At 43.6% G+C, this 14891-nt stretch overlaps 2 protein-coding genes across 3 annotated transcripts; one reads left to right on the forward strand and one right to left on the reverse strand.

Moving 5' to 3' along the window:
- Positions 1-2: 2 nt before the first annotated feature.
- Positions 3-3210, forward strand: LOC120653243. Its single transcript, XM_039931021.1, has 3 exons — positions 3-336; positions 2363-2957; positions 3060-3210. The coding sequence occupies exons 1-3, from the start codon at positions 312-314 to the stop codon at positions 3208-3210; spliced, it is 771 nt and encodes a 256-aa protein (XP_039786955.1). The 5' UTR covers positions 3-311.
- Positions 3211-7739: 4529 nt separating this feature from the next.
- On the reverse strand, positions 7740-14673 carry LOC120654873 (pyrophosphate-energized vacuolar membrane proton pump). 2 transcript variants are annotated; one of them, XM_039932558.1, is made up of 9 exons: positions 14253-14611; positions 13969-14069; positions 11153-11727; positions 10619-10998; positions 10397-10483; positions 9977-10307; positions 9384-9794; positions 9242-9301; positions 7740-8282 (listed from the first exon to the last, which is right to left on the reverse strand). In XM_039932558.1, the coding sequence occupies exons 3-9, from the start codon at positions 11678-11680 to the stop codon at positions 8076-8078; spliced, it is 2004 nt and encodes a 667-aa protein (XP_039788492.1). In that variant the 5' UTR covers positions 11681-11727; positions 13969-14069; positions 14253-14611; the 3' UTR covers positions 7740-8075. The 2 variants fall into 2 exon arrangements, with proteins under 2 accessions (XP_039788492.1, XP_039788491.1); XM_039932557.1 differs by lacking the exon at positions 13969-14069 and having other exon boundaries at positions 14253-14673.
- Positions 14674-14891: the final 218 nt, after the last annotated feature.

Below are 14891 nucleotides of genomic sequence, written 5' to 3' on the forward strand. Positions count from 1 at the left end.
TTAAACCATCTAAACGCGATTAAGAAAACCTAATGATAAAATCCTAATGGGCTGTGATCAGCAGGCCCATTAGGCCCGTTTCCAGAGGCTGCCCCCAGCCCCACAGTGCCTATAAATATAAGGTCGTGGTTAGCACCTTAATCACCCATTCACGTCATTCTAAAACCCTAGCCACCGCTAGTCTGATCGCTAAAGGCACTGAAGGGGTTTGGAAGGCCAAGCACTCCCGTTTGGCGCCCGAAGGACGCCGATTCGCTGCTGCATCTTCTACACCGACAAAAATGCCTACTTTCTCTACGGATCAGGCGTAAATGGCTGCTGCAACTGCTAACGCTGGTATAATGTTTACCAATTTATTCCGCATTAGATTGATTTGTCATGAACTAGGTTATGTTAAGATCTTGGGTTATTAGCCTCTAATGTTTAAGCCTGGCTAATTCTAACAATCGTTATCATGAGCCATCTTAACCTAGTCATGCACGGTCAACTTTAAGCCATGTTTATGCCTCTGTTTTTCGTCGGTTTAAGATGCAAAAGATGCCGTGCAGATTAGATCTTATTGCGCAGTTAATTTTGATTCACGGTTTAGATGCAATTAGATCCTGCAGAATGGCTTTTATGTGTTAATCATGCGTGATTAGATCTAAATCATGGTTAATTAAGTTTCTGATCACGAGATTAGATCTAATCTAATTCGGTTTAGATCAAGTTTAAGATTAATCTTGATCTATTAATACTAAGTGTCTCGGATTAGATGCAAATCATTAATGTTTATGCTAATTCATGGTTAAATCGAGACAAATTGATGATTAGCTATGCAATTAAGGTTAGGGTTTACTGCTACTTAATCTGTTCCCCAAATTAGGTCTCTGTTCAAGTTAAATTCCGCAAAATTAAAGTCAGATCCATGAAATAAGATTCACCAGTAAGCATTAAGAAGGAGAGGATTGGGCAAATCATGACAAATTAAGCAAAAGGCACAATTTTTTCCTAACCCTAACCCTAACCCGAGGTGAGAAATCTTACCTTGGCGGCGGCCATCAGTTGGTTTGCACACCATGAGCTACACGGCGGACTGAATGAGGCACCCAGTGGAGCCCCTCGAAGGCATGTCGCGCGACTAGTCGCACGGCACGCCGGCGAGAAGGCCCACGGGGCGCCATGGCAGCCAAGACTTCCTTGTGACCCGCGCATCAGGAGGCGGAGGGGCTAGGGTGGCGACGCAACCCATGGCGCCCACCAGGCCCACACTCCACTGCGCATCAGAAGGAGCCGAGGCGGGTCCTCTGGACCCAACCGCGTGGCACTTGGGAGTGGCAGCTACCGGCGCCCGGCCCGCGCGCAGCGCACGCGGCAGCTGGCGGTGCCAACGCCCCGACCGCCCGCGCATGCTGCAGGGCGCGCGCAAATCAAGGCGGCGGTCGGCGCTCACGGCCGGGGTGGGTGCGCTGCCGGGCCCGCGCTTCAAGCAGCGGCGCCCAGCCCCGCCTGCGCATGAGCTGCGCACTGGTGGCCCACTGCGGCGCTGGTGACCCTCACGGCACGGCGCAACGCATGAGGGTCGCGGGCCTGCGCGCGCAAGGCGGCGGCCGGGCCAGAGCGGCCATCCGGCTCGCTGCATGAAGGGCGGCGGCGCTGGATCTTGAGGCCATGAGGCGGCCGGCGGGTGCTGTCGCATGAAGCAAGGAAGGGAGAGTGAGGGGATCCAGGGCACCCTCCGACAGCCGGTTCCTTTATATATGATGCTAGATCAGTTATCAGCCATCCGATCGAAATGAACGATCTAGATTGCTCCACATTAGGGTTTCGCGGGATGGGCTGGACTGGGCCGCGCAGCAGCTTAACGGGCCGCGCAAAGAGGGGAATTTTTGGGCCGTTTTTGTTTTTGGTTCAGATTTATGTCTTTTAGCCCACTTTAATGTTTAAAGCCTTTTCTATTACTGTTTCTTATGATTTAAGCTTAATTTTAATTGTTGTTATGTTAAAGGCTTTAATTATTTCTGTTGCACTTATTATTACCAGCATTATGTTATTTAATTTTCCATGAGTTATGTAAATGCCTTTTAATTATGTTTTAATTGCATTTATTCACTGAAAATTATGTTCATCCACCATAAGCAATTAAGATGCACTCTATTTAAATGGAACTATCGGAAAGTTTATTTAGAGCACTTGTAATTAATTCTGACCATCGTTGATTTAATTATGAGTTTTAATGATAAATTTCGTTTGTTTTCCCCATCGGTGATGCAAATTGAAATTTATGTATGATTTTAATCAGACCATCGTAGGGTTAATTTCATACTTCTTATGCGCATCTTAATTGTGAGTTTAATTAAGTTATTGTTCTCATGATTTTCAGTGAACACTGTGACGGGCTACCTGAAGTCCATTGAGCCCCTAAATGGCACCAACTACCCCAGCTGGTATAAAGATGTTCAGGTGGCCATTGCTGTGTGCGAGTATGATCTCGCCTTACGTCAAGACAAGCCAGCAGAGCCCGCTGATCCCAATGGTGATCGTACTGCCATTGAGAAGTGGGAGAGATCAGATAGGATGGCCAACATGATCATTAAGAACATGATCACTCCGGCCATCTGTGGTGCTATTCCTGATAAGGACCAGGATGGTAATGATCTGAGCGCCAAAGCATACCTTGCCAAGGTGGAGGAGAACTTTAAGAATTCTTCCAAGACTTATGCTAGCACCCTGATCATGAAGATGCTGACTTCACAGTATGATGGGCAAAGTGGAATCAGGGAGCACATTATGAACATGTGTGACATGGCAAATAAGCTGAAGACACTGGATATGGCTATCTCTGATGGTTTTCTGGTGCACTTCATCATGACTTCTCTGCCAGTACAGTACAGTGCCTTCAAAATAAGCTACAACACTCAGAAGGCGACTTGGAGCATGGCTGAGCTCATTAGCTACTGTGTTGAGGAAGAAGAAAGGCAAAAAGCTGAGAGGATGAAAGATGCTGTCAACATGGTCAGCGAGCGCTTTGGGCGTGTTAGCATGAGCAACACTCCTAAGCATCAGGCTGAGTCTGGCAGCAGCAGGCAGCATAAGAGAAAGTTTAAGGGCCATAAGAGCAAGGCCGTGTCACATAAGAAGACCTCTAATGAGAGGCTGTGCAAGTTCTGCAAGTCACCTAAACATGAGCAGAAGGATTGCCATGGATTTAAGGAGTGGCTTAAGAACTAAGGTACAATTACTGATTATGTATCTTTTATTGATGAATCATTCTTAGTGAAATTTTCTCCTAATACTTGGTGGATTGACTCAGGTGCCACTGTGCACATTTCCAATTCACTGCAGGTATTCAGTTCGATCCGAACTATAAGAGAGGGGGAGCGAAGTCTAAGAGTGGCTGATGGCAATGAAGTGAAGGTTGAAGGCATTGGGAGCTTTAATCTGGAGTTACTAGGCGGCTTCAACCTTAGTTTGCATGATGTTCTTTATGTTCCCAGTTTGAAGAGAAACCTTATTTCTGTTTCGCGTTTAGATAAGTCGGGACATATTTGTGAGTTTGGCAACTCTATGTGCAACATTAAATTTCATAATTTAAGTGTGGGCCTTGGTCATTTGCAAGGCGATCTTTATTTGCTCTCTCTTGATAATGTTTATTCTGCAATGAATGTGGATGATGTATCGCATAAGCATAAGCGTGATGATGAGACTTCTTCGAAATTGTGGCATTGTCGTTTGGGCCACATTTCGAGGGGGAGAATTGAGCGTCTCATAAGAGAAGAGATACTCCATTCATTAGATCTCTCAGACTTAGATCAACAATGCGTTGATTGTATTAAGGGGAAATTCACTAAGACAATTAAGAAAGGAGCTACTCGGAGTTCGGGCCTATTAGAAATAATTCATACTGATATTTGTGGCCCGTTCCTAGTAAAGTCTGTTGATGGTTTTGACTCGTTCATTACTTTCACAGATGACTTCTCTCGTTATGGTTATATTTACCCCATTCGTGATCGATCCGAGTCATTAGATAAATTCAAAATATTCAAGGCTGAAGTGGAAAATCAGCATAATGTCTCTATTAAATTAGTGAGATCGGATCGAGGTGGTGAATATTATGGGAGACATGCTCCATTTGGCCAAGTACCTGGACCATTCGCTAAGTATCTTGAAGAGAATGGTATAAAGGCCCAGTACAGTATGCCAGGCGAACCACAGCAAAACGGGGTTGCTGAGCGTCGTAACCGTACACTAATGGACATAGTACGTAGCATGCTTAGTTATTCTACTTTGTCTGTGGAGCTGTCGATGGAAGCATTAAAAACAGCTGCACACATACTTAATCGTGTTCCTTCCAAATCCGTGCCAAAAACACCTTATGAGTTGTGGTTTGGGAAGAAACCATCGCTTAATTATTTGCGTGTGTGGGGCTGTCCAGCCGAAGCTAAGTTATTTAATCCACAGCAAAAGAAATTAGATGATAAGACGGTGAGCCGCTATTTCATCGGATACCCTGATAAGTCTAAGGGATACCGATTCTACTGTCCTGATCGTTTCACTAAGTTCGTTGAGACCAGGCAGGCTGTATTCCTAGAGGATGCAGGAATCAGTGGGAGCTTTCCGAGGAGGGAAATTAATCTTGAAGAAATACGGGCTGAGCTTCCCATCCCGGTGATTCAAGAAACAGTAACACCTCAGTTAGTGCCGCTGTTCGTTCCTTCCGTTCAGAGTATACCATCTGTTCAGATTACGCCTCCTGTTCAGAGTACTAGCGCTGCTCCGCCTGTTGAAGTAGCTCCTGAGCCTGCGAGCGAACAACAAGCTGAGCAAATGACGCCTAATGCTGAAGTTGAGAACCCTGTCGAGGTGCCTCAGACTGCACCTCAACCAGCACCTCAGCCTGTTGAACCATTAAGAAGATCACAGCGGGCTAGGAAACAGACCGTTTTCCCTGATTATGAGACATACTTAAGTGAAGACATGTATGATATTGGGAAAGCTGATAATCCTAACTCATTTAGAGAGGCAGTATCATGTGAAAACTCTGCCAAATGGGTTGAGGCCATGGAAGAAGAGCTTAGGTCCATGAGTTCCAATGATGTTTGGGATCTGGTAGATATTCCTAATGGAGTCAAACCAGTAGGCTGTAAATGGGTCTACAAGACTAAATGTGATTCTAAAGGGAATGTCGAACGATTCAAAGCAAGGCTTGTAGCCAAAGGTTTTACACAAAAGGAATGGGTTGATTATAATGAAACCTTCTCCCCTGTGTCTAAGAAAGATTCATTCAGAATCGTTATGGCGCTAGTGGCTCATTATGACTTAGAGCTACATCAGATGGATGTCAAAACTGCGTTGGTGACTTGGATGAGACCATCTTCATGGCACAACCGGAAGGTTTTGTTGTGAAGGGCAAGGAACGTTTGTGATGCAGACTTAAGAAATCCATTTACGGGCTTAAGCAAGCGTCAAGACAGTGGAACCTTAAATTCGATCAAGTGATTAAGAAATTCGGATTTAAGGAGAATGATGTGGATAATTGTATCTACACTAAGATAAAGGGTGGTAAATTTATAATTCTAGTGCTTTATGTGGATGATATCCTATTAGCGAGCAGCGATAAGCGTATGCTGCATGAAACAAAGGGATTTCTTTCATCCAATTTTGATATGAAAGATCTTGGTGAAGCCTCTTATGTTCTGGGCATTGAGATACACCGAGATAGGACCAAAGGAGTACTAGGATTGTCTCAAAAAGCATATATTGAGAAAATGCTTAAGAGATTTAATATGGATAAGAGTAAAGCCACACCTGTTCCATTAGCGAAGGGCGATAAGTTTAGTGAAGCCCAATGTCCTAAGAACCAATTGGAATCAGATGAGATGAATGACATACCTTATGCTTCAGCTGTCGGAAGCCTGATGTATGCACAAGTCCGTACGCGTCCTGACTTGGCATTTGCTACCGGAATGTTTGGAAGATATCAGAAAAATCCCGGAAAGGTCCACTGGGTTGGTGTCAAGAAGGCATTACGTTACTGCCAAGGCACTAAAGACTTCATGCTCACATACAGAAGATCAGATAACCTTGAAGTTGTGGGTTATACTAATGCTGACTTTGCTGGATGTGTGGATAGTAGGAAATCTACATCAGGATATATCTACACGTTAGCTGGTGGAGCTATATCATGGAAAAGCTCTAAGCAAAGTTTAGTTGCAGCGTCGACGATGCAAGCTGAGTTTGTGGCATGCTATGAAGCAACTGGACAGGCTGTTTGGCTTAAGAATTTTATTCGGGGTCTCAAGGTAATTGACAGCATTACGGAACCTATAACATTATACTGCGATAATCAGTCTGCAGTATTCTTTTCGAGTAACAACAAGTCAAGTGGTGCTTCCAAACACATTGATCTTAAGTATCGTGTTGTGAAAGAAAGATGCCAGGATCGAACCATTAAGATTGAGCACATAAGAACTAATGCTATGTTAGCGGATCCACTCACTAAAGGCTTACCACCGAACGTGTTTAAGCAGCACGTTACTAATATGGGTTTGGTGGATAGTCTTTAGGTCATGGTTTAGGGCCATTATGACTCCTAACTAACGAATAAGCGTTCTACCGAGGTGTTTCAGTGAGACTGTGGGTAATGGGGTCCCAGTAGTGCATCAAGCTACTGACGACGCATTGGTCCGGTACTTTCTGTTACTACTAAGGGTGAACATTAGTATGATACGAACATTAGCCTTAACCGTTCGATCAAGTGGGAGAATGTTGGAAATAAATATTTCAGTTAAGATATTGTGATCTTCACTATTAAGGAAGCGTTTAAACCATCTAAACGCGATTAAGGAAACCTAATGATAAAACCCTAATGGGATGTGATCAGCATGCCCATTAGGCCCGTTTCCATAGGCTGGCCCCAGCCCCACAGTGCCTATAAATATAAGGTCGTGGTTAGCACCTTAATCACCCATTCACGTCATTCTAAAACCCTAGCCACCGCTAGTCTGATCGCTAAAGTCACTGGAGGGGTTTGGAAGGCCAAGCACTCCCGTTTGGCGCCCGAAGGACGCCGATTCGCTGCTGCATCTTCTACACCGACAAAAACGCCTACTTTCTCTACGGATCAGGCGTAAATGGCTGCTGCAACTGCTAACGCTGGTATAATGTTTACCAATTTATTCCGCATTAGATTGATTTGTCATGAACTAGGTTATGTTAAGATTTTGGGTTATTAGGCTCTAATGTTTAATCCTGGCTAATTCTAACAGGAGGACGCGGAGGCGGCGATGCGCAGGCAAGGGACCTGCTCGACGCGCGGTCGCTTTGACTCTGTAGTTTTTTGGCGTTTTTTTTTTGGATTTTTCTTGTTGGACGAAATTTGCCGGTTTATTTTCAAAAAGGATTGCAGGCCGGCGCATCATTCTTCAGTCTCCTCTTTATCCTTGACAACGATTTCAAGTTTTGAAAGTATTTTTTCTATTTTGATGTGAGTTTTGGCAAATTGTAAATAAGTTAGTTTGAAATAATCCCTTTAAAGGGATTTTTTTTCTTTGAAATAGCTAGCCCATGTCACACATCACACATGGGAGGGGTCGGGCGGGTGTGTGTATATATTTACATGTATAAAAAGGCCCATTACGCATTTAAACAACAAAACCCACGTTACACATTTATTAAACAGTTTCAGAGAACGAACTTCCATTTGAGACGTTTTAAGAAAGGAGTAAAAAAACAGCATTTTTATGCAGAGATCATTCTAATCAGTGTCAAGAAAAAAATTGATTGAGATTAATCAACATCATCGATACATCTCTTCGAATCTCGAAGTTTTCCGATGTTTCAATGTCCCGGAGGGGCTGATGACTTTATGACGATGTACTCAGTTACTCGAAGGCTAGAGGCAAATTTATGGGATCAAAACATGGTCGGAACCTGGAACTAGAAAGACACCACGCGGGAAAAAAAGAGAGAAGGAAACCACGTACACACGGGGTTCATCAACACGAGCAAAGCGTATGCCATTGATGCTGTATTAGCTGACATGCTGCCCTCCCCGCTGCAAAAACTATGGCGTTCATCGCGCAGCTCCAGCCAGTTTAGAGCCACCTGAAGAGGATGCCACCATGAGTGGCGAAGAAGGGGGCGAAAACGAGGGACTCCACAGCCATGAGCTTGATGAGGATGTTGAGGGAGGGGCCAGAGGTGTCCTTGAGGGGATCTCCAATGGTGTCACCAATGACGGCCGCCTTGTGAGGGTCAGAGCCTTTCGGACCAAGAGTTCTGGCGTGCTCTGAAGCTCCAGCCTAAACAAACCAAAGATCAAAAAGTTTTTAGTAAGAGTAAAGTGCGTCACCGGTCCTTAAACTTGTTCGACTATGTCATCCCAGTACCTAAACTCATAAATCGATTGTTTAGGTCCTCAAACTTATTTGGCTGTGTCATTCCAGTCCCTAAACCTATAAAACATTGTTTAGATCCTCAAACTTGTCCAGTCATGTCATCCCAGTCCCTAAATTTGGTTTTGAGTCTCATCTAAGTTCAAACCGGACAATCTAAAATCTCTATATCAAAAAATAATTTATAACTTTTCATATGAACTCGAATGAAGACAAACTTTATATCAAAATTGTATCTCTCGACGCGATTTACAACTTTGCAGTTGACAACAATATTGTTTAGAGTCCAAAATTTAATTTTAACTTTTAAATTGTTTTAAACTTACACCAATATTTTAACTTTTAACTTTCAAAATCTATAAATTTACAACAATATTTTGAAACCCTAAACAGTTTTAATTCAAAAATATTTCAACTACAAAATTGTAGATTACGTCGAGGGCTATCATTTTGATATAAAATATCTTCATTCAAGTTCATATGAAAAAGTTATGAATTACTTTTTGATATATAGATTTTAAATCGCCTTGTTTTGATCCCTATCAGACTCAAAATCAAGTTTAGGGACCAGAATGACATGATTGAACAAATTTGAGAACGTAAACGTTTGCTTTCTAGTTTAGGGACCGGGATGACACGGTGGAACAAGTTTATGTACCGAGATGACACAGATGGATAAATTTGAGGATCTGAACAGTCGATTTGTGATTTTAGGGACCGGGATGACACAACGACACAAGTTTAGGGACCAGTGATGGACTTTACTCTTTTAGTAAAGGCACTTCTTTAAGAAGAGTTTTTTTTACATAAGGTAATATGCAGATCTGAACAGAAGAAATGGTTCGCTGAATTCTGTGTGATTTTACCTCAATGTACTTCTTGGCATTGTCCCAGGCACCACCAGTGTTGGATGCAGAGATGGCAATCTGAAAAGGTGAAATGGAGTAAGGAAAAAAACTCCATGCAAATCTTGCCAAAATTTGAGACCTGACAGGAAATCCCACCAACCTGAACACCAGAGACGAGAGCACCAGCAAGGACTCCGGAGAGGGTCTCAACCCCAAACAAAATCCCAACAATCAATGGGGTGAGCATAACAAGAGCCCCCGGGGGGATCATCTCCTTGATGGATGCATCAGTGGAGATCTTCACACAGGTTGCATAATCTGGCTTTGTGGTGCCCTCCATGAGCCCAGGGATGGTGTTGAACTGCCGGCGAACTTCCTCCACCATCTTGAGTGCAGCACTGCCTACACTCTTCATGGTCATTGCTGAGAACCAGTATGGGAGCATAGCACCAACAATAAGTCCAATGAATACTTTAGGAGTCAGAACATCAACAGTGGAAATAGCAGCCCGGCTCACAAAGGCACCGAAGAGTGCAAGGGACACCAAGGCTGCAGAGCCAATGGCAAAACCCTGCGAATACAAAACCATGAGATCTTTTTTCTAGGACAAACTAATCGCACTGAAGGTAGTATAAAATGATCTAAACAGAAAAACACTGCACTTTCTAGGGTTGTTCAAGCTCTTAAACCAAAGCACGTGCAAAATTTCAACTCTGTAACTAAATGGAAAATGAAAACACAAAGAAAACTCACCTTTCCAATTGCAGCGGTGGTGTTTCCTGCAGCATCTAGGGCATCGGTTCTCTCACGGATTCTATGGCTCATGCCAGCCATTTCAGCTATTCCTCCAGCATTATCACTGATTGGGCCATAGGCATCAATAGCAAGACCTGTGGCAATGGTGCTCAGCATTCCAAGAGCAGCCACAGCGACACCATACATAGCAGCAAGGCTGAAGCTGAGGAAGATGCTAAAAGCAATAGCAAAAATAGGGATAATGACTGATTTGTATCCCAAAGCAAGCCCAAAAATGACATTCGTGGCAGCTCCAGTTCTGCAGGAATCAGCAACATCTTGTACAGGGCTGAAATGAGAAACAACAAAAATGTCGTACATTGAAGCAGAGAAGAAAGGGTCCCACCATATTCACTGGCAAGAAAGAATCTCAGATACCTGTAGGCGTTGCTTGTGTAGTACTCGGTAACGAAACCAATGATTAGGCCAGCCCAGAGACCAACAGCCACGCACAAGAACAGTTGCCTGATAAATTTCAATTAAAATGAGATTGAAATATAGAGTTTTTCGGTAGCTCTAATAATAAATGAACAGTTGTCTGGTAAACTTAAAGCAGACTGAGATTGTAATATTTAGTTAATACTAAATAAAATTGCATACCAGCTATGCACTGTCTTCTGAACTCCAAAGTTAAAAATGGTGAAGGTGTATGGAAGGCCTAGCCAACTGATAAGTGCAATGCCAATGGTCATCACAACAGTGGAAATTATAAGCTGCTTCTTCAGAGCAGGCTCTATTTCATTCACAGCCTTTATCTCAAAGAAATCAGTTGCAAACAGTGTTATTATGAGACATGCTACAATACCCACAGAGCTGACGAGAAGAGGGTACACCATAGGAGTAAATTCATGGTTGATTCCAAAAGATGAGATAGAGGCCACAACAAGAGCAGCACATGACGATTCAGCATATGAGCCAAAGAGATCTGATCCCATCCCAGCAATGTCTCCGACATTATCACCAACATTGTCCGCAATGACCTGCATGTACAACAAGATATCATTCTTACACAGTTATACCACAGGTAGCTGCCAGCCTGCCAACCTATTCCCATGGCAAGCAAAATGCAGTGCTATATGCTATAACAAAAAGCAAGTAAGCACACTAAGCAATTGCAGTGAAAAAAATTCTTACAGCTGGGTTTCTTGGATCATCCTCAGGAATGTTCCTTTCTACCTTCCCGACAAGGTCAGCACCAACATCAGCAGCCTTAGTATAAATACCACCACCAACACGGCCAAAAAGAGCCATAGAAGAACCACCAAGACCATAGCCAGTAATAGCCTCAAATAGACCTTCCCAGTCATCGCCATAATAGATTCCAAACAAATTGATAGCAATGTAAAGAACCAAAAGACCGCTGGCAGCAAGAAGGAAGCCCATAACAGCACCAGATCGGAAAGCAGTAATAAATGCCTTCCCAACACCCTTTCTGGCCTCCAAAGTTGTCCGGGCATTTGCATAGGTTGCGATCTTCATTCCAAGAAAGCCAGACACCAGCGAGGTGACTGCACCAAGCACAAAGGCTATAGTACTGAAGATGGCATTCGCAAGAGCAGGCTTGCAAGTTTTGTCCTTGCTGTAGTGGCAAGGCTGACTCCTTGTGCTGAATCCCTCAACGGACCCAAGGAAGAGGAATATAAGGATTGCAAAGATGCCCATGAACAGTCCAACATACTTGTACTCAGTGAAAAGGAAAGATGTTGCTCCTGTTCATAACAAAGTAAGAAACAGGATGACACGTGATTTTAGTAGTTGCGAACAATGTATCCATGTCAAATAAAAACTTGAAATGAGTAAAGAATGCCACAACAAGGATATCAACTCTAAAGTACCAATAAATTTGAGGGTGATGCTATTAAACGGCAAACACCTCTAAAATAAGGAAAGTTTGAGGATTTGCCACCACAATCTGTGCTTGAGGATTGCCACTCAATCACCACATCCCAGCGATACAATGGAGTGAAAAATCTTGGAATGGAAAATCTTCAACTTCTATATGCATGAATATATTCACTCGAGAAAACTCAATACATGCACAGTAAAACAGGGCACTAGAGGAAGATAATGTTATTCAAAACAGTTCAGCCATACAGACACAGTTATTGAGGTACACCATATTTCCCTATTTTATTAACAAAAATATGCTCAAATAGGTGCAAGTGCCCTGGGGGCCTGGTGCAAGTGGTAGTGCTTGCCGCCTGTGAACCGAGAGGTCACAGGTTCGAGCGGTGGCCTCTACACATTGCACGGTGTGTGGGAAAGACCTCCCGCTAATAACCTCCCCCAGACCCCGCACAATGCGGAGCCTACGGCACTGGGTACGTCCTTTTTTCCTTTTTTTATGCTCAAATTGATATACTTTTTTTTAGCCATCTTGACAAAAAAAATTGAAATTAGATTCTGGCAATAGCTACTAATAGTTTTCCACTTCTAATGTTGTCAGTAGTCACGGTCAGAAACAGCACAAGGAAACGAGTCAACATCAGACCAATTGGAACACAGAACTACAGACAAATGGTAAACAGTGACAGCAGCCTGAAGGACAAAATAATCTGGAATAAATTTAAACAAAAGCCATGAGGTCCAATGAAAACTTATCCATCAAGACTATCTGGCAATTACAACATGAGGCAGCCAATTGGCACAGCAATGGGAACCACCCAAATCTAATCCACCAAGCTTTACAAAATGTTCAAATTAACTCAACCTACTTAAATGAACTCTAAGAAGATTAGGCAGTGATTAGTGAATGCCAAAATATTTCCAGTAGTATAGAGACAAAATTTCTCAAGTAAGTTTTACTGCAACAGCAACAGAAACAGCATCAGCATGGCTTGTTTCTGGCCCATGGTGGCATCATGTAAACAATAAACCACAAACAATCACCTTCACAGAAACGTCACAATTGACCTATACAATATCTAGCCCATAGATCATCATAGATTATTATGGAACATCATCTTATCCTTAATTAAGAAAAATAGATAATGCATGTTTCTAGTTATATTATGAAGAGACTACCTGACAAACACTACCGCGACAACACCAAAAAATAGCTCTGAAATGGTACAGGAACCCACTACAAGCCAAGCTACATAATATGCCGGCATCAGCTTGACAGTCTGCATCAGTACTTTCCAGCACATGTGCATCATGCAAGGATTGCAGTGACATATGAAATTACCAAAGGCAGTGGAATGTGGTTCCCACGAGATGGAGTCTGGACCGACTACAGTTAATATCAGCTGCAGTGAAGATTGAGTAGTGAGGACCACGTGCAGCAAGAACTTATATTTTTTATCAGTAACCCCACTGCAAGAACTTATCCCTTTATCTGTTATCTCCAACCCTACAGACAGCTTCTGACCAATTTGAATATATTATTGCCACCAATATTGACCAAGAGCTCACACATTCCCAAAATATACCTCGAAAGAAGTATCTAGTTGGACTAGAATTAGCTGGGTTCAGTGGATTAGGGCTTAACTGACGACACTTAGAGCACAGTAAACTAATGCTTAGTATAATCCCTGCTGCATAAAGTAGCAACTACAAATAGTTTAATGACTTGCCTAGATCCAACAAGGCTGGAGCCCTGACGCAATATACAAATCAGTGAATCACCCATACAAGCCAAAGAGAAATTACTTGAATAATCCACAATTAACTCCTGAGAGAAGAACTGTGAAAAGAGCGGCGCCTTTACTTGTCACGTGCAAAGCGAGCAATCTCCTAACCACCTCCATCAAAGCTAGTCGATTAAAAGCCTCCTTTCGAGGTCAAACGAACTTGCACATGTAACCGAACAAAACAAAACCCAAAACCGCACTCAACACTTGTTTACCCCCTCAAATAATCACACAGCAATCAAGCAAAAATCAAAGTCGGTTCAGCAAACAGTGGGGGTTGGGAGATATTGTTCCGGACGGAATAGCTAGAATTCTCACGATTTGTACTTGAGCAGAAGGGATTTCTCGTATTCCTTTCTCGCGATTCGTATTTGAACACCGGAAGCAAGCGAAATCAAATGCCCTACGAAGAGCAGCGCCTAAGCCAATAAGAAAACAAGAAAAGGTTCCGATCATTTCCCACATACTATAATCCAACTAGAAAAAATTGGTAAGACGTTAATCCAATCATCCAGCAAAACCCCCGCGCTTCCAAGTTCCAACCCCGAGCGGCGGATAAGTATATGCAGTGCTCTCACAGAACCAGCAACGTGACGCCTCACCTTCTGAGATGGCGCTCTGGATCTCGGCGCACCTGACGACGACGTTGTGGTCGTTGAGCCCCTCCTCCTCCTCGATGAGGTAGTCGGCGGGGCCGGCCTTGGCGGCCCCGCCGTCGGCGCGGCGCTCGGGGGTGAGCCGCACCTTGGAGACGAGCACCCACTGCAGCACCGCGAACGCGATGCCCACGGCCGCCGCGACCGGGATGAGCACCTGCGTCGCCAGCTCCGGCAGGATCGCCGCCGCGGCCATCGCCGGAGGCTACCCCGACAGCGCTAGGGTCACGGGTCCTTCCTTCCTCGAAGGCTTCGGTCCCCCCGCGAACCGCAGGAACGAGGAGGAGAGTGGTATGCGAAGCGAAGGGAGGAGAGGCGAGCGGAGGCGCGGCCCTTGCCTTATAAAGGAAGGGAAGACGAGCAGAACAGAGCAGCGCTAGGTGGGAGAAGGGTACAGTAGTTTTTTTCTGCGAAAATTGAGAATCGTGCTTTGTTTGTTTAGTTGTAAAATTCAAAATTTCAAAACTATCACATCAAAAAATAATTTTATATGCATGGAGTATTAAATTTAAATGAAATAAAAAACGAATTGCATAGTTTACTTATAAATTGCGAGATGAATCTAATAAATCTAATTATATTATG

The sequence above is a fragment of the Panicum virgatum genome, chromosome 1N (genome assembly GCF_016808335.1).
Source record: "Panicum virgatum strain AP13 chromosome 1N, P.virgatum_v5, whole genome shotgun sequence".
Lineage (NCBI taxonomy): Eukaryota > Viridiplantae > Streptophyta > Magnoliopsida > Poales > Poaceae > Panicum > Panicum virgatum.

Excerpts from the sequence above, each read along its gene's own strand:
- LOC120653243 (XM_039931021.1), top strand. The coding sequence starts at position 312 with ATGGCTGCTGCAACTGCTAACGCTG. Across the intron at positions 337-2,362 it reads TGCTGCAACTGCTAACGCTG|TGAACACTGTGACGGGCTAC; the intron begins GTATAATGTTTA and ends CATGATTTTCAG. Across the intron at positions 2,958-3,059 it reads TGTGTTGAGGAAGAAGAAAG|CAGCAGGCAGCATAAGAGAA; the intron begins GCAAAAAGCTGA and ends TGAGTCTGGCAG.
- LOC120654873 (XM_039932557.1), bottom strand. The coding sequence starts at position 14,502 with ATGGCCGCGGCGGCGATCCTGCCGGAGCTGGCGACGCAGGTGCTCATC. Across the intron at positions 10,308-10,396 it reads TACACAAGCAACGCCTACAG|CCCTGTACAAGATGTTGCTG; the intron begins GTATCTGAGATT and ends TTCTCATTTCAG. Across the intron at positions 8,283-9,241 it reads ATGCCAAGAAGTACATTGAG|GCTGGAGCTTCAGAGCACGC; the intron begins GTAAAATCACAC and ends TGGTTTGTTTAG.